The sequence below is a fragment of the Canis aureus genome, chromosome 10 (genome assembly GCF_053574225.1).
Source record: "Canis aureus isolate CA01 chromosome 10, VMU_Caureus_v.1.0, whole genome shotgun sequence".
Lineage (NCBI taxonomy): Eukaryota > Metazoa > Chordata > Mammalia > Carnivora > Canidae > Canis > Canis aureus.
In genome coordinates this window covers 6,866,463-6,884,998 of record NC_135620.1, presented here as the reverse complement: position 1 = coordinate 6,884,998, position 18,536 = coordinate 6,866,463, and the positions used below count along the sequence as shown (strand labels likewise).

At 41.4% G+C, this 18,536-nt stretch overlaps 1 protein-coding gene across 1 annotated transcript in view; it reads right to left on the bottom strand.

Moving 5' to 3' along the window:
* The window catches only part of LVRN (laeverin), a 66,829-nt gene that overhangs the window by 40,487 nt on the left and 7,806 nt on the right, over positions 1-18,536 (bottom strand). The window contains exons 2-4 of the mRNA XM_077911278.1: positions 7,277-7,419; positions 5,249-5,388; positions 1,436-1,562 (exon numbers count right to left, since the gene is read on the bottom strand). Of these exons, the coding sequence (XP_077767404.1) occupies positions 1,436-1,562; positions 5,249-5,388; positions 7,277-7,419 (410 nt within the window). The remainder of the gene's footprint in view (positions 1-1,435; positions 1,563-5,248; positions 5,389-7,276; positions 7,420-18,536) is intronic.

Here is an 18,536-nt window from a genome sequence, read left to right as displayed (position 1 = left end):
TGTCATTGCAGGATGTGCAAAGTGCATGTGCAAGAGCCTGGGGAGAAGAGGAAGGTGGAAGAGGGGACAGAAGGGGTGCCAGAGCATCCTTCTAGCTCAGAAGAACTGACAAAAGCCCGGAGAGTTTGGCCAGACATGCACTGTGATAAAGACAGGGTGCAGAGTTTGGACTTTATCCTCAGGGCGATGGGAACCCATCGAGAGGCTGTAAAGAGGACAGTAATAGGGTCCTTGAATTTCACTATGAAAAGATCCTCCGCAATCTCAGTCAGAAGATGGAACTGAGGGGGTCAAGAGGGAAGGGAGCATAACCGAATAAGGGCTGCTGAGGTGGAAGTAGTGGTGGTGTAAACTTGGGGGGCTGGGGCGGGGGGAGGGGATGGAGATGGTAAGGAGGAAACTAATTGGATGGAGGAGGTGCTTTACAGACCATGGAGTGGAGGGTGACTCTGGACTGTTCCTTATCTAAATAAAGACAAATAGAACTTTTCTTGCTGAGACAAGTGTCATCTTGAGATCCTCCAGCCCAGAAGCTTCCAGCCCCAGATGCCTTCAACTCCCAAAATGACAGGTATCACTTCCAGGATCCCTGAATGGGCCAACACCAGTTCACTCTCCATTCCTCGAGCCCCTGGGCTTGAGCTGCAGAGCCTCCCACCCACTCCCCACCCCACCCCTGGCTCACTGGGCTGAGTTCCCAGACATACTTCCTCCCTTCTTTACCATCTGCCAGTATAGACAGAGCCTATTTTACTTTATCCAAGATGTCACATGACATGTCAGAGGAACAAAAAATGTTTACATGATACTCTCAACATAGAACAATGGACAACTTCCTGAGCTAAGTGGCTCACACAATTTCAAGGATGTACTATACAGATCTATAATCAATAAAACGTTTACCTATTTCCTCAAGGATCACGTGGTGTTCACATGTGATTCCTATTTTATACAACAAAAGTTGACAGATAGGACCCCATGTCCAAAAACACCAACCAAACAAAACCCCAACAAACCCCACCTCACAAAAGACCACCACCATAAAAAAACCCTCATTCACGGGAACTGGAGTAACTCACTCACATAGGCCCACTGAAAGGATCCAGAATATTGCATCAGACACATGGGAGGGGAAAGAACAGAACATAAGAGAGGAAGCAGAGTCTGGAGGATGTGAGGCTGGCAACAAACACCCAGGAGGAACCTAAATCCTGAGAACACCTGCTGGGCACACAGCATTGTACAGAGAAATAGCAGACAGGCCTCTTCTGTGTTCAGGAAGGTATAGGACATAAGGCTGGCAGCCCACCCCCGCCTCCAAATAGCAGCTACATGGTGACAGTGGGTCCCTGGAGGCTCGGCTATGTAGCCTTTGACCTTAACCCAGGGCCTGCAGAATAGGAAACCAATTGCATTGGAAGGGAAGACGGTTTACCTGTTTTAGGAAGAGGGTAACTGATATTAAATAAATCTTCCAGAAAAGAGAAGATGGGACCTGTGATGTTCAAAGCGAAATCTGCATTTCCATTTGTGATGGCGTCTTTCCGGGCCCAGATGCGTATCTAAATCAAAACAAATAAGTGGTGATTAGGAAAAGCTGTAGCGACTTCGGGGACAAGCAGCCTGCTTGCTCCAGTTCCCTGAAACTCTAGAGTCAAAGTCTCAGCTTTTCAGAAGAAGCTACTACCAGATAAAATGTCGACAGGTGACCCTGAACACATTGGGGTTAGGGGTGCTGACCTCATGCAATCAAAAACCCACAGATAACTTTCAGCTACCCAAAAACTTAACTGCTAAGAGCCTGCTATTGGCCAGAAGCCTTACTGATCACGTGAACTTTTACTTAACACATATTTTGTGTGTGTATTATATACTGTTTCTCACAGTAAAGTAAGCTAGAGAAAAGAAGATGTCATTAAGAAAATTGTAGGAAGAGAAAAATACATTTACGAAACTCCGTGTGTAAATCCGTGTGTAAGTGGACCCGCTTGGTTCCAATCCGCATTGTTCAAGGGTCAATTCTAAATGTGTACATGCCCTGGAGAAAGTCCAGAGGCTATTTGCTAAGATATGAGCAGTGATTCTCTGGGAGGGTTGTTATTTCAATGTTTTACAGTAATGCAGGTAACTTTTGGAATTTAGGAATAATCCTTGGAGGGATCCCTGGGTGGCGCAGTGGTTTGGCGCCTGCCTTTGGCCTAGGGCGCGATCCTGGAGACCCGGGATCGAATCCCACGTCGGGCTCCCGGTGCATGGAGCCTGCTTCTCTCTGCCTGTGTCTCTGCCTCTCTTTCTCTCTCTGTGACTATCATAAATAAATAAAAATTAAAAAAAAAAAAAAAAAAAAAAAAAAAGGAATAATCCTTGGAGTAGTATCTACCCCCAAAGAAAACATAGACTGTCTTAGAGTAAAAGGGCATCGCAGACCTTTGCTTCCCTTTTTAGGACATATTTCCAATGTTCCAAAACAGAATTGTGCCGTTAGCAGATGTTACACAGTATGGTACATTGTACCTGTGTCCGAATTATGCAAATTGAAGACGGTTTCTCAATGTTTATTGATGCTAAGTTCATTAATAGTGCGATCTTGTTTTCAAAATTTGAAATAAGGTTAATTCCTGAATTTAAAAAAGTTCATCAATAGCCTTATGATTTTGAACAAGTGAATTACATCCTCTGTTTATGACACTTCCGCTTTAGTAAGTATAAAGAAACCCCTGCCACGGTTTGTTAGTTTCATGTAACCAAGCTATTACTTGAGGCCTTGGGAATTTATTTCTGTGATTCTAGCAGCTAATTTGCTCTTGTTTTCATTAGTTCTTATTTTAATATGAAATCATTTTATATCCCACAACAATGCCATCAGAGCACTTTTTAATGGGGTTGCTAGTGTTAATGACAAAGAACATGCATGAAACTCAAGAGCCCTGAACAAAAGTTAGGAAATGAGGCAATTAAGGTAATTATTCTGATGTGAATCAAGTTGATTGGAGAAAGAGTTCCCTATAAAACATTAGAGAAAATGCTAGAAATGCAGACCAATGGTAGTTGCAGATTGGTGCCCTCCAAGAACACATTCACCTTGCTTTGCTTTTATTTCTGTGGGGAAACTTTGTCTTGAATTATGGGGATGTGGAATTACACGAGGTCTTTGGAATGCTCTCCTCTCACAGAATGCAACCACCTGTTCTTGAGGCCTCTGACCTCACTCTTTTCAGCCTCCCCCATGCTGGGGGGATTCAGCTCTGCCTCTGCACTACACTAACCCTCCCCACATCTGGGTCTGACTCCAGAAGGCAATGCGAAGATTGCTACACTCGAAGCCAGCACCACTGAGTGGGAAAGAACACTATTCTAGTATTCAAGACTGATGAATTTTCACTGTAACATTTTGGAAAATAACTGAAACTTTGAATGTTCAACTTGGAGTTTCAAAAGCTCCTCCTATAAACTATCATTCTATAAGCCAAAGTGGAGGCCAGTGATGGAGATTTCAAGCTGTGTGGGAGGGAGCAGGGAGCCCCCAGCAGGGCAGCTGGGAACACTTTGGAGGTGCAGTCATTAAGTTCCTCCAAAACCACACCTAGCCCACCAGCATGCTCCTTTTTTAAAAAATTCAACTAGGCCACCAGTGTGTTCTTGTGATCTTCCTGGCACACAGTGGACCTCAATACCTAAGAGAAGAATATCTTTATACATGCCTGTGTGTGCAAAGTTCTAGGCAAAAGATGTTATTTCCAACCTTAGTTTCATGTGTCCATGTTTATCCTCAAGTCAAGGATTAACTGCATTTTCAATTTCACTAAATTTTTATCTCTTACTTAACAAGCAATTGTTTGTGTAACCTGGATGCTCTTCCAAGAGCACATTCTGGTTCCCCCATAAAATATATGGTGGATTCCTTCCCTTTGTAGAGCAAAGCCAGAGCCAAATGCAGCATTCCACTGATAAGCTCATCCCAAATTTCAATTTGCTGGCTGAGAATGTCACTTTCTTAGGCATGTTCCATTTCCTCTTTGTTTCTATGGCAGGTAGTTTTCTTTTCAGGGCCATCTTTCACAAAGAAACAGACGTGACCCTTTTTATAAGACATGTCTGCTGTACAGCAGTGCTAAGAGCGGCAAGCCAGTTGAGCTGTGGGTGCTGACACCCCACCTCGAGTCACTCATTAGCTCCAGGGCCCACTCTTTCAAGCCAGGCCCCAAGCATGTGCTTCCGAATCATGCCCAAGGAGATTTCTCAGGAGATGCCGTGAATGTTTCTCTTGGCCTGTGTTCTAGCTCTCAATGTCAAGGATCTGCCCCTGATTCTCCGGGCTGGAGCCAACAGCTGAGGAAGATAAGCTGTGGTTTGCATGGAACACAGTACTATTAATTCAGCCTTCAGAAGAGTGGCTCTGAGTGATCCCCCCACCCTGGTGACAGACTTGGCTCCTCCACAGCCCCCCAATCCCCACAAGTCAATGGTACAAGCCTGGAAGATGTTGGGCCCAGGAGAGAGTCTCGGCCGGCAGTAGGGGTCTGATCTTCCTCAGCCCTGTGAAGTCGACGTGGCGAAAAAGAATGTGGCCTATAGGAGGGGCCTTCCCTCCCTCCACACTCCAGGCAAGGGAGTGAACCAGCATGTAAAGGATTGCCACAGTCTCCCCGATATTTTCCTCAGAATGAGGGCATAACTGGGTGAAGACGAGGTGCCTGGGCAGGCCCGAGCGCCTACTTCGGCCAAGTCTGGTAGGAGTGCCGCGTGCCTCAGAGTTCAGGAGGCCACCAGCACTGCTTCTGGATGGGGCAAGGCACGGCCCATAGGCACGACTTCTGTCACCGTGGTGGCTCCTAGCTGGTGTCCATGCTGGTGGGCTGTACCGGGCACTGGACACGTCGACTGTCACCCTCGCTTCAAGGCTGTGTTCACATCGTGGACTAAACAACAGGCACACCTGAGCTCTGAGGCACTAGTGTGGGAGCTTTTCCTCTTCCCTCATCACCTGAAAGGTGGCAAGAGCCCATGAAGAGGTGCTCCAAGTCCGCATTGGGTGCAGCCTTGCCACAGAAGCCCCTCCACAGAGCTGTGGGTAGAATGGTGGTGTCCCATCTGCAAAGCCACACTGAGAGGGTCAACGGGCTTGGAAAAGTCAAAGGGGCCACCAGGAGGTGACGATGGGATCCATAGGCCTAAGCCCTGGATGTGGCAAGAATGGATGATGCATCTGCAGCTCATACAGAGGCTCTGGACAGTCTTCCTCACTCACCTGCTTGCCCCTTTCGGTTCTGTCGACATGATCATAGTCGCATATGGCAAACGCCACTAAGTAAGTTGGCATGGGGGGTGTGGTGGAAAAGGTGGTAATGGTCCACATGCTTCCATTCACATCTCTCTTGGTAGACTGACCTACAGAAATTGGTGTTAGTCCAAATCACTGTAAACCAAAGCAGGAATAGCTACCTTTAAAGTGACGTGTCAGGGCAACTGTCACCCAGCTACTTCCTCCCAGCCAGCCCCTAGAATTTCCCAGTTTGGATTTCTCTATCTCCAACTTATCAAAACCACATTAAATGAAATAAGTCAGAGAAAGATGGCTACCATATGATTTCACTGATGGGTGAAATCGAAAAGGCAAAACACATGAACAAAACAAATAAAGAAAGAAACTGGAAACAGATGCATAAATGCAGAGAATAAAATGGTAGTTGCCAGTGGGGAGGGGGCCAGGAGGGTGGGCAAGAGATGTGAAAGAGATTAACAGCTGCAAACTTCTCGTTATAAAATCAATGCCATGCAGGGGCGCCTAGGTACCTCAGTCCATTGAGTGTCTGACTCTTGGTTGAAGCTCAGGTCATGATCTCAGGGTTGTGGGATCCAGCCCCACCTTGGGCTCTGTGCTCAGCAGGGAGCCTGCTTGAGATTCTCTCTCTGCCCCCACCCTGTCCCTCTCTCTGCGAGCGTGCTCTCTCTCTCTAAATAAATAATCTTAAAAAAAAAAATCAATGCCATGGGGATAGCATGTATGGCATAGAGAAGACTGTCATTAAGAGTCTTAATTTGGGGGGCGCCTGGGTGGCTCAGTCAGTTAAGCATCTGTCTTCAGCTCAGGTCATGATCCCAGGGTCCTGGGATTGAGTCCCACAGCCAGCTCCCTGCTCAGTGGGGAGCCTGCTTCTCATTCTCCCTCTGCCCTTTCCCTACTCAACCCCCCATTTGTGCTCTTTCTCTCTCAAATAATAAATAAAATCTTTTTTTAAAAAAGATTTAACTTAACTTCATATGGTGACAGATGGTGACCACACTTATCACGGTGAGCACTATGTGATGTTACATAATTGTCGAATCACTATGACGTACATCTGAAACTAACATAATCTTGAATGTCAGCTATACTTCAGTTAAAAACAAACAAACAGCATTAGGAAGATCTAAGGACAGCATCTTTGCTTGGAATCAGTATCTTGAATAATAACTGATGGAGGGTCAAATCCATGGGCACTCTGAGGCCCACAACCCACATCTTCTCTTTTCCATCTCCTGCTACTGTTTCCTGGACCAGTCCACCTCTCACAACCTCATCTAGAGCCTCCCAGGCCCATAGTAGGTCAAGGAAGTGCAATTTAGCCACTGTCAGGTTTTAGTGAAGTCTTCAGGGGAGGCAGGCTAGGTCTTTAAAGCCGAAGGCTAGGTATTTGACGTGAATTGGACTGGCATATATTAACAGGGAGTGGTGGGGACCACAGCAGACCCAGGTGGTGGGGTGGGTGGGTGGGGAGATGTCTGCAGGGGGCACCCTATAATGACTGTAACTACTGCAGTCACGAAGGAGCTGCATGCCCCGTGTTGTTAGATCTTCTAAGTTTACAAGGAAATAAAAATCGTGATTTTTATGAGAAATCTCTGGATTTTTGTAAGCTCAATCAAAAGGGAAAAAAAAATCATGTGAACCAAATGAAACACATCTGTCCACCAGATCCAGACTAGGTCTGCTAGTTTGTTATCACTAATGATCAATAGTGAAGGCCAAACTAGTGGACAGACAGGCTGCCAAGGGATAAGAACAACGTGATGTCCCCGGCTTCCAATGCAAAAAGAATCAGGATTTGCCATCTCCGAGATGCTGGTGCTGATACAGACCCCATGTGACTGTTCTCTCTAATTAAAATATATTGCCAACTCATTGCCTAGAAAAGCTATTAATATCAAAGCTATCACAGAGCTAAATATATACGCATATGCGCACATGCGTATAATTAATATACACATATATATGTTGACAGGAAATATTACTTACCTAGTTTTGGCATATTAGAAAGGGCCACATAGCTTGGATGATGAATAATTGTAATATTAAAAGTTGCCTTTAGAGCTGGCTCATCAAAACAAGGAAAAACACTTCTGGCAAATGTTGGTTCCATCTGAGATGCTAACAGGGCCCTGCAATACATTTTTGGGGAAAAAAATCGATTTATTTTTATTTCAAATTGGTGGAAACAAAAAAAAATATTGAGATGATGGCTTATAATTACATTCAGGAAGGAGCTAGAGTACTTCCCCTCATCTCTCTCACTGCCCTTCCAGTTAAAACACACACATTCCAATTCTCACCACACCTTGGGATTCTTGTAAGACCTTAAATACAAAAGACCCATTTAATTTTTGACCACAAAATACTATTTACTTCATTACATCATATGCCTTTAAAACCTTCTGCAAACAAAAGAGGAACAAATATAGCAAATATGCAATAACAGGCTTTTGTGAACCAAGTATTTTTTGAACTAGGATTACTTTTTGGGGAATGGATTATTTCTTTCATCCTCCACTGAACTGCAAGCAATGTCTGCTGAATAATGGCTTTTTCTCACATGTTCCCTCTTCTTCCTGGTTGAAAACTTAGAAAAAGTTTTATTCTACACACTTGGCGGGTGGTGGTAAACCATCTAGGTTCATGCCAAATAAACCGAACAACTTTTATTTACACATGGGTAGATTTATCAAATCGCTATTGCTTCTCCCTCCATCTCCATGGAAAAATACAAAAAGTGACATTATCCCATGGTGCACTGGTGATTTATGGGGAAAAGTTTAGAGACAAGAGTGCCCTGGGCAAACAAGGAGATTATCAGGTTTATCCTCTGTAAACACAGCCTAAATCTGACAGGAAGTGAGTCCTAGCTAACAACTTTCTTTTCAAAATAAACCTGTGGTCTCATTAAGAGTTGGAGACCTGGGACCCTGTTTTAGGATGACAATTGTGGATGCTAATTCTTTTTGTTCCCCTAAAGTCCTGAGACCTAGCATCCCTGATGCATTTACTCTTGGTTCAGGCCCAGCTCTTAGATAAATAGCCGGGGAAGTGAACAGGATATGAGGGAGTATGGCCCCTCCATTACCATCACCCACCTCTGGGATCCCACCCCTGGGATTCCTCCTCCATCATGGTAGGATCCCCACTCTCACGAAAATCCACACACAGCCATCCGCATGCTCAAAAGCCAACCTGATGTGTTCATAACCTTGCTGTGACAAAACTGTCATTCTCAACAGGCCGGTTTTGCCCTATATGCTTCTTCCCACTTAACTTTGCTCTCAGATGCACGGACTGGAAGGCAGCTCATGAACTCTGACCTCAGCCACCTTGGCTGCAAGACTGTGCTCCATCTCCTGCTAACTGAGCAATCCTAACCAGGTCACATGTTCTTGCTGAGCCTCAGATTCCTCACTCAGAGAGTAATGGCACTTAATCAACCTTTTATTGCTACTTGAACTTTCCCATTATTAGTAACCAAATTTATCAATAAACAACCTTTGAATTTTCCTATATTCCTTTAACTCCTGCAGATTGCTCTTCATAGGGATGAACTGTAGAAGAATTCAAGGAGGGGTAAGTTCCAGGGTAGGGGTTGAGGGTTGGAACATCACCAATTACGGATGCATTTAGACATGTCTCAGAGATCACAGTTGACCACACGCTGCATACAAACCACATTTGTCTTCCTAATAAAGTTCAAACTACCAGGAGTTAGGGGTTACATCTTTTCTCTTCAATACCATTTATAATATTTGGCAAAAACATGGGTTCGTGGCAGTTGAGTAAGTATTTTCTCAGCTTTGGAGGTACTATAAAATAAAGGCAGCTTGATTTAATATATTTAAGAGAATACGAAGTATTTTTACAATATCTGTTGCACTGGCATTTGTTTTATAGTATTGGTTTCTGTCTTTAAAAGAACGGTGATAAAATAGAGAGGAGTCAAATAATTGACAATACATTGGAAAGAATACTGAGCAGGGAATTCACGACCTGTGTTTTTGCTCAGGATCTGCTGTGTTAACACAGTGATGTCACTGGGGAAGGTTTCCTGAAACTCTCTGGATATCCATTCCTATAAAATACAGGGATGGGACCAGATGATTTCCAAGTCCTCTTAAACATCCAAAACTAATTCTAAAAGGGATAAAGACATCCAACAGAATGGAAAAAGGGGCCACCTAGACTGAATTGTCTAGGATTAGGAGAAACAGCCCTTCGGAAGCTCATGCTTGGCCTCCACGAGGTCCGTGAGACCTCTGAAATTGTAGGACATGCTGTACAAATGGTAATATATTAGCATGAAAGAGTATAACGCAGAGTGAAAAAGCACATCCAGTCTTATAAAACATGCTTACATATTTGGAAAGCCACCCCATCGCTATCGTGTCTGTCATAGAAACTATTGAAAGTAAAGTTGGGAACATCTCCACTGCCACGACTTCACAAAGCATATGAATCTCAAGGACACTGCAAGGTGAGAAGGAGAGAAAATCAGACTTTTCAGGGAAGTGGGAAAGTTTTATGCTCATCAAAAGGGGCTACTCTACCTCTGAAATGAAGAACACGCTATGTGTTAACTAATTGATTTTAAATTAAAAAGAAGTGGGGTGGTGGCTACAGTTTCAAAAAGGCTCAGAGACACCAGCTCAGAGTCACCACTTTAACAAACCAAATATCAAGCAAGTGCCTTCCCAGGCCATGATTCAGGCCCCTAGAGAAGTGAAATAAAAGAAACTCTTGGATTTTACTCAACTATTTCCCTCCCTGGTTTTATACAAACAAACAAAAAGGGAAAAATCTCTATAACACACAGCCTTCCTGGCTCACAGTCTTAACTACCAAGGTCAGGGCCAGCCAGCAGCACACACGATCTGGTTATGCCACATCTGGGAACTGAAGGCTGGTACTTATTTCCCTTCTCTCTCGGCTTTGGACTCAAGCAACCCTGTAAGGCTATTCTGACCTCAGAAAATAGAACCCTCTCCTCCCCTCAAACCTCACTGAAACATACTATTATGGTGCCTGTGAAGTCTGGGTTTAGAGCAGTCAGCTGGTGAGGGAGTTAATTTGGGAGAATATGTCTCGTAGTGGCTCAGTATTGCAAAGCCACTTTCCTGCCCTCTTGTACAGCCAGATGATCATAGACTTGCCACATTTTTGTGCCAGAAGAGGCCTGAGGGGCCAAGGCCATGTGATGTCCTTGGGGATCCATCTCCTGCCACATAAAAAATATCCCCTCACTAAGTTATTGCATCCCGAATTACTGTATGAACTCCGTATGCCTACAGCTCTTGCTAACAAGTGCTGAATAACACAACTGGCCAAGGGTTAAGTAAGACCTGAAAGTTGTCCCCTCAAGTTGTTTTTACATGACACACTCAGAAATCAAAATGTTTAGTAAAAATGGATGTTACACCACTGGTCTGTGGTTCAAGGCTTGGTCTATGAATCATGTTTGTTTATTACTTGTGTAATAGGATCTTAAAACTGAAGTTTCCACCAAGCAACAAAACACAATAGATGTACAATTTCAGAGAAAGGTGCCAAACCATGTTATGAAGATTTTCGAAGTAGATGGCCTCAAGAACCTGCAGACTTTTCAGCTCCAACAAGAGATATATGAATAGGGGCGCCTGAGTGGCTCAGTTGGTTAAGCGTCTGCCTTCAGCTCAGGTCATGATCCCAGGGTACTAGGATCCACCCCTTTCCCCCCTTTAGTGTCTGGCTTCCTGATCAGCAGGGAGTCTGCTTCTTCCTTTCCCTCTCTCCCTTCCCCCTCTGCTTGTGCTCACCCTTTCTCTCTCTCTCTCTCTTTCTCTCAAATAAATAAAATCTTTAAAAAAAATGATATATGGAAGGAAGGTCAGGGAATGGAGATGAGAAGAGGGATATCTCAGAGGGGAGTGGTGTAGTTTAGCGAAGCTCCCTGATCTCAGGGGTGCTGGAAGGAGGGCAACCCCTGACCAGGGTGAGCCAGAGGGGTGAAGATCCGTCTGAGAGCAGAAGTATTATCCTGAGACTGAGAGACTTAGAGGCTGGTACCCAGCTTCCTGTTGAGGAAGCTGCAATTGACACTGGTGGGAGTCTAATTCCTACCAGGTAGGAATCTGAAAGGCAGGAGAGCTGATGGCTTCAGAGCAGTATCAGAGGAAGAGTGCTACAGCCTTGGGACCCACAGCAGCCCTAGGTCAGGGATGTACGAGTGTTCCTTGGACGAGCTGTGGGCCCCGAGGCACATAGTGAGCCATATGGGGACTGATTTGGGTTCTGTCCAAGAGGGCCACCTGCAGGAAGCTGCAGATGGTCTACTGCATGTCCGGGGGCTGAAGAAGGAGTCACTAACAACCATTGGAACAGAGACATAGAGGAAGCAGGCTTGCAGGGTCAAGGAAATTGTAAGAGAAAGAGAAGCAGTGAGAAAATGACATCTCAAGGGAAAAATGGCAAGAGCAGTGGCTTAGGCAAGAGCTGCCCTACGTGGCACCTCTCCCTGTCTCCCCTAGCCCCGCCGGACCTGGTGGGGGTGTGATAGCAGCTCTCAAGGTGGAAGGGGGATGTTGACTAGAACCATGAGGTGGACAAATGGAAGCACCACTGTCCTTTCCCTTGCTGCAGGCTGCTAACCTGAAGCTCACCCAGCTTGGGGAAGTGAGCTTGCAGGAAGAACTAGGGAGATTTAACAGCAATTAAGTTCAAGGCTTTTAGCATGACACAGGACTGGATTCTCTAATTTTTGCATCAGGACAGTGTTTGTGACTTAGTGGACATAGATCATCTGTCACCTAAGAATGAGCAGTAAATTATGGGCTGCTAGAGTATTTATGCAGGAGCAGGAAAGATGATCTCAGAAACTAAATTGTGGAAGGACAGTGGAAGAAATGCAGTTGCACTTTTACTCAACTATGAGGTGTGCTTTTTCAATAGGCTAGTACACTTGTTTTCAAAAGATACGGGATCGAAATCTTTGATGAGCAAGACCACCCCCTAGAGAAGATGGCTCAGCCACATGAAACATATGGGTTTGACACCCCTATAGGATAATGAAATGGCCTGTTTTCTCTGTGACACCAATGACATCATGTACTTGGCATTTGAGGTCACGGACTTTGTTTTGATATTTCTAAATTCTTTCCTAATATTGCTCAAATTTCTCTCTTGTGTGTCATACTCTGAGGATTGTGCCAGAATTCCTAGCATAAACAGCAAATGGAAGGAAGTCCTTTGCAATTCTCTGTTCACTCTTACTACACCTGCACACAGCGATTGATTTTGAGCATACTGATCTCCCCTTAATTTGTCTCAGACAAAGATCCTAATTTTTTCCAGCCATTTCACACTAGCCACCCTCATCCTTTGATTATCCTATTCTCATTTCTCTGAAGACCTCCCTTTTCTGTCTTATATTTTATAAAGGACATGGCATGATCAGAAAAGCAGGACATATTCCTAAAGGACACTGTGAACAAGAATGGGATTATACATTCTTTCATTGACTTTCAAAAGTAGAAGAAAAATGGAGAGTCCCACCATCTTAATTTATAGAGGTGAAAGCTAATGCCCTGGGAATTTATACAACTGGTTAGAAAACAGGTAAGTGACCGAGGTAGTACCAGAACCAGGGCTTCAGCGCTCCAGCCTGTGGTCCTTTCCAGCTACCTTTCCTGGGGTCTTTTTATGTGCTTTGTGGAATATAATGTAATAAAAACCATAAGCCAACTAAGATATCATGAAGAAGACTGAGGATTAACTTTATAATTAATAACATTTCCAAATCTAGAGATGACTTCTATTTTCTACCCTGATGGAGTAACATAGGCTAGCATTAGCCTTCTGTTGGAAACAACTAAAAACCCTTATAAAATATATGGAACAGCTGTCTCCAGACATTAGATAACAGGAAGCACAGGGCTGTGATTCCCAAGAGAAGAGAACAAATGAGGTGAACTCTACAAGCACCCTGTTTACCTGGAAGCAATTTCTCAACTGTAGCTCAGGTGGAGGGAACAGAAACTGAGTTCAGTGGTCTCAGTGAGTTGAGGAGACTATGACTGATGCCCAGGGAGATCTAGATAGCTAAAATCTGCAGGGTAGAAATCCAGAAATCTGCATAGAATCCACTCCCCTCCCCAACCCTGCCCCTGCTGCTGAGTCTTTGTTCAAATATTAATCTGCACTTTAGGAGGTCAAGCAAAGAAATGCTGTGGGGGAAGGAAAGAACAGCTACCACGGAAAGGAGAGCTGAACAATTCCTAGAGCTCACACAGTGCTGGGAGTTGTTCAAATTCCCCCAAGCCAAAGTATAGAAATCTCCAGAAGAGGGCAGCCTGGGTGGCTCAGTGGTTTAGTGCCGCCTTCTGCCCAGGGCGTGATCCTAGAGACGGAGGATTGAGGCCTGCGTCAGGCTCCCTGCATAGAGCCTGCTTCTCCCTCTGCCTGTGTCTCTACCTCTCTTTGTCTCTCTCTGTGTCTCTCATGAATAAATAAATAAAATCTTAAAAAAAAAAAAAAAAAGAAAAAGAAAAAAGAAAGAAAGAAAGAAAAAGGAATCTCCAGAATAAATGGAATTTTTAAAAGACACCAGGAAGGTAATGCCTGAGCAATGGGCTAATGTAGCCCTAGAGTAAAGGCAACTTTTGATCCTCTCTCAAGGAACTTAAACACAAGCCATGGGAGATCAAACAAGAATCGAGAAGGTCACCAAATAGCTTATGTACCTACCCAGAGAAGACCAGCGTTCATTAAAGCAATGTAACAAAATATAGCATTCAGCAACATAAACTTTGAAATATGAGGCATTCAATAAAAAAATGAGAAATGCCCAAATATTTGGAAATCAAATAGCGAAGTTCTAAATAACCTATAAGTCAAAGAAGAAGTCAAAAAGGAAATTGTGAAGTATGTTGAACTGAATGAAAAATTTAAAAACAATATGACATTATTTGAAAGTTTATACCACTAAGCACTTATGTTAGAGAAGAAAAAAATATCTTAAATCAATCACCTTGTGCCTGCCTGGAGAAAATAGAAAAAGAAAAAGATGCACCTGGGTGGCTGTTGGTTTAGCATCTGACTCTTGATTTTGGCTTAAGTCATGATCTCAGGGTTGTGAGATCACTGTGCTCTGCACTCAGCAATGAAATCTGCTTGTCATTCTTTCTCTCCCTCTCTCTCTGCCCCTCCCCATCCTGCATGTACTCTCTCTCTAAAATAAATAAATACATCTTCAAAAAAGAAAGTAGAAAAAAAAGAAAGGAAATAATAAAGAATAATACATAAAGCATTGAAGTGAAAAACAATAGAGAAGATCAGAAACCAAAAATTGGTTCTACAAGAAGATTAATAATGTAGGCAAATCTCAAGGTAGACTGATCACACTTATTGTCTATCAAAAATGGAAGATATTTTGGAGAACCTCACCCTTTTAACTTAAAAAAACCTGAAGACTCTAGAGTATATGCAACTGGCTAGATAGTAAGTGGCAGAGATGATATAAAAACCAGGGCTTAAGCTCTCAAAAGAGAGAAGATACAAATGATCAATGTCAGGAATGAGAGAGGTGATATCACTACAGTTTCTATAGATATTAAAATAATAATAAAGAAATATTTTGAAAAACACTAATTATACTTAAATCTGACAACTTGGATTAAATGGGCAAATTCCTTGAAAGACCAAAACTACTAAAACTTGCTCATGAAGAAATAGATAACCAAAATAGCCCTTTATTCATTAAAGAAATTTAATTATAGTTAAAAAACATCTCACAAAAAAAAAAAAAAAAAACCTCCAGCCCCACATCGCTTCATTAGTGAAAGTCAACCAAGAATTTAAGGAAGAATTAATGCCAATTCCATATACATTTTTCCAAAAACTTAAAAAAATAAAAACTTCTAAATTTATCATTTGAAGCCAGTGTTACTCTGATACCAAAACAAGACAAAGAAAAAGAAAACCCATGAACATGAATACAAAAGTTAAAAACAAAATTTTAGTATATCAAATGCAACAAACACAAAAAAGGATAATACATCAAGTGGGATTTATCTTCCAAATACAATGTTAATTTATCATTAGAAAATCAATCAATGTAATTGACCATAGTAATAGACTAAAAAAGAAAAACCACACGATCATCTCAATAGATGCAGAAAAAGCATTTGGTAAAATCTGGCATCCAATCTGATAAAAATTCTCAGAAAATTAGAAATCAGAAGGTAACTTCCTCAATCTACAAAAGGGTGGAGAAGGAGGAAAAGGAGGAGTTGGGGAGGAAGAAGAGAAAAAGGAGGGAGGAAGAGGAAGAAGAGGAAGAAGAAGAAGAAGAAGAAAAACGACAGGAAAAAAATCATAATTAACAGTGCAAGACTGAAAGCTTTCACTTTAAGGAACAAACAAGGATATCTGTACTTAACCACTTTTATCCAACACTGTAATAGAGGGTGTAGACATGGATGTAAAGCAAAGAAAAGAAAGAAAAGGCACCTAAAGTAACAAAGTAAAACTGTCTTTATCTGAAACAGTATGATCACTTACGTAGAAAATTCAACAATAAGAAAATGAACAAACAACAAAAATGGGCAAAAGAGTTTTAACAGATGCTTCACTAAGATGCATGGATGGCAAGTAAGTATAGGAAATGATGCACAATATTAGTCATTAGGAAAATATGAATTAAAACTGCAATGAGAATCGTCTATTAGAATGGTTAAAATGAAAAAGCCTAGCAGTAATACCAAATGTTGCTGAGAATAAACAACTAGAATTCTCCAATAATATCGATGAAAATATCAAATCCTCAAAATATTTGGAAAACAATTTTATAATTTCTTAGGAAATTAAACACTTACTTTCTAGATTTTCTAACCATCCCACTCCTCTAGTTGTTTACTTAAGAGAAATGAATTCATACAAAGAATTAATACACAGACTTATACATGAATATTTATAGAAGCTTTGTTTATAATAGTCCAAGGAATCTACAAAAAAATTCCTAGATCTAGTAAGTGAGATGAGCAAGTCATGGGTTACAAGATAAACATATAAAATTCAGTATTTCTAGATAGTAGCAACAAATACATGAAAATTAAAATTAAAAATACAAAACCATTTACAATTGCTCAAATAAAATTAAATGCTAATGGGTTAGATTTGGTTTGAATTTCCCAACTTGACCTTGGACCAGGAAATCCAAAGCACTCTATCTATTGGTAGAGTATAGGACTTGTATGGTAAAAACAACAAAATGCTGATGAAACAAATCAAAGATCTAAATAAATGTACATACGTTCTATATTCACAGATTGGCAGAACATAGTGAGAAAGGCATAAAAGGAGAAGACAAAAATAGGAACAAAGAACAATGGTAATAAATAGAAAACAATAATGCACATGATAAATATTAATTCAACATATCAAAACTAAGATCAGAAATGAAAGAGGATTCATCAGTATAGATTCCATGAACATTAAAAAGATAATAAGGAGTACTATGAACTAGTCTATGTTCACAAATTTGATAATCTAGATAAAATGCACTAATTGCTTAAAAGACATAATCTGTCAGAACACCCAGAAGACACAACCTGAATAACCCTCTATTTTAAAAATTGAATCAATAGTTAATAACCTTCCAAAATGGAAAGCACAAGACCTAGGTGGATTCACTGGTAAATTCTACCAAACACTTAAGGAACAAAAGATACCAATTCTCTACCATCTCTTTCAGAGGATAAAGGCGGGGAAATAATCCCTGACACATTCTGTGAGGACAGCATTACCCCAAAACCAAAACCTGACAAAGACATTACAAAAACAAGAAAACTATAGACCAATATCCCTCATGAACACAGATGCAAAAATTCTCAACAAAATATTAGCACATCAAATTCAACAATGTATAAAAAGAAATGTACTCCACAAGCAAGTGGGGCTTATCTCAGATATACAAGACTGGTTCAACATCTGAAAACTAATTAGTGTAATCCATCACATCTAAATAAGAAAAATCACATGATCTTATCAATAGATGCAGAAAAAGCATTTGCCAAAATCCAATATTCATTCATGATAAAAATTCTCAGTAAAATAGGAATAGAGGGAAGCTTCTCTATCCTGAAAAAGATTATGAAAAATCTACAGCTAAACTTCATACTTAATGATGAGAACTGAAAACTTTCCCACTAAGGTCAGATACAAGGCAAGAAGGTTCCCTCTCACCATTCCTCTTTAACATTATGCTGGAAGTCCTTACTAATGTAGTATGTCAAGAGAAGGAAATAAAAGATGTATAGATTGGGAAGAAAGAAACAAAACACTCTTTAGTCAAGATGACATGATGGTCTATGTAGAAAATTCAAAAGAATTGACCAAAAAACTCCTGGAACTAATAAACAATTATAGTAAGTTTTATTTATACAAGACTAATATAGAAAAGTCAATTGTTTTCCTACATGCCAACAATTAACAAGTGAAATTTGAAATTAAAAACACAATACCATTTATATTAGCATCCCCCAAAATGAAATACTTAAGTATAGATCTAACAAAATGTGTACAAGATATATATGAAGAAAAGTAGACAGCTTTGATGAATGAAATTTTAAAGACAACTAAATAAATGGAGATATATTCCATGTTTGTGGACAGGTAGAGTCATGTTATCAAGATGTCAGTTCTTTCCAACTTGGTCTGTAAATTCAATGCAATCCCAATAAAAATCCCAGCAAGTTAAGTTTGTGGATATCAACAAACCAGTTTATATGGAGAAGCAAAAGTTTATATATGGAGAGACAACTAGACCCAGAATACCCTACACAATATTGAAAGAGAAGAACAAACTTGGAAGATTGATACTACTTGCCTTCAAGACTTCCTGTAAAACTATGGTAATCAAAAGAGTGTGATATTGGTGAAGAATAGACAAATGGATCAATGGAACAGAACAGAGATTCCAGAAAGAGACCCATATAAATACAGTCAACTGAATTTTGACAGAGGAGAAAAGGCAATGCAATGGAGTAGTGATAGTCTCTTCAACAAACATTGCTGGAACTACTAGACATCCACATGAAAAAAAATTGAACCTAGACACCAACCTTATACCCTTCACAAAATGTAACTTATAATGGGTCAAATAAACTCACAATAGGTCACTTTAAAATATAAAACTCAAAAATATAAAATTCCTACAGGAGGGATCCCTGGGTGGCGGAGCGGTTTGGCGCCTGCCTTTGGCCCA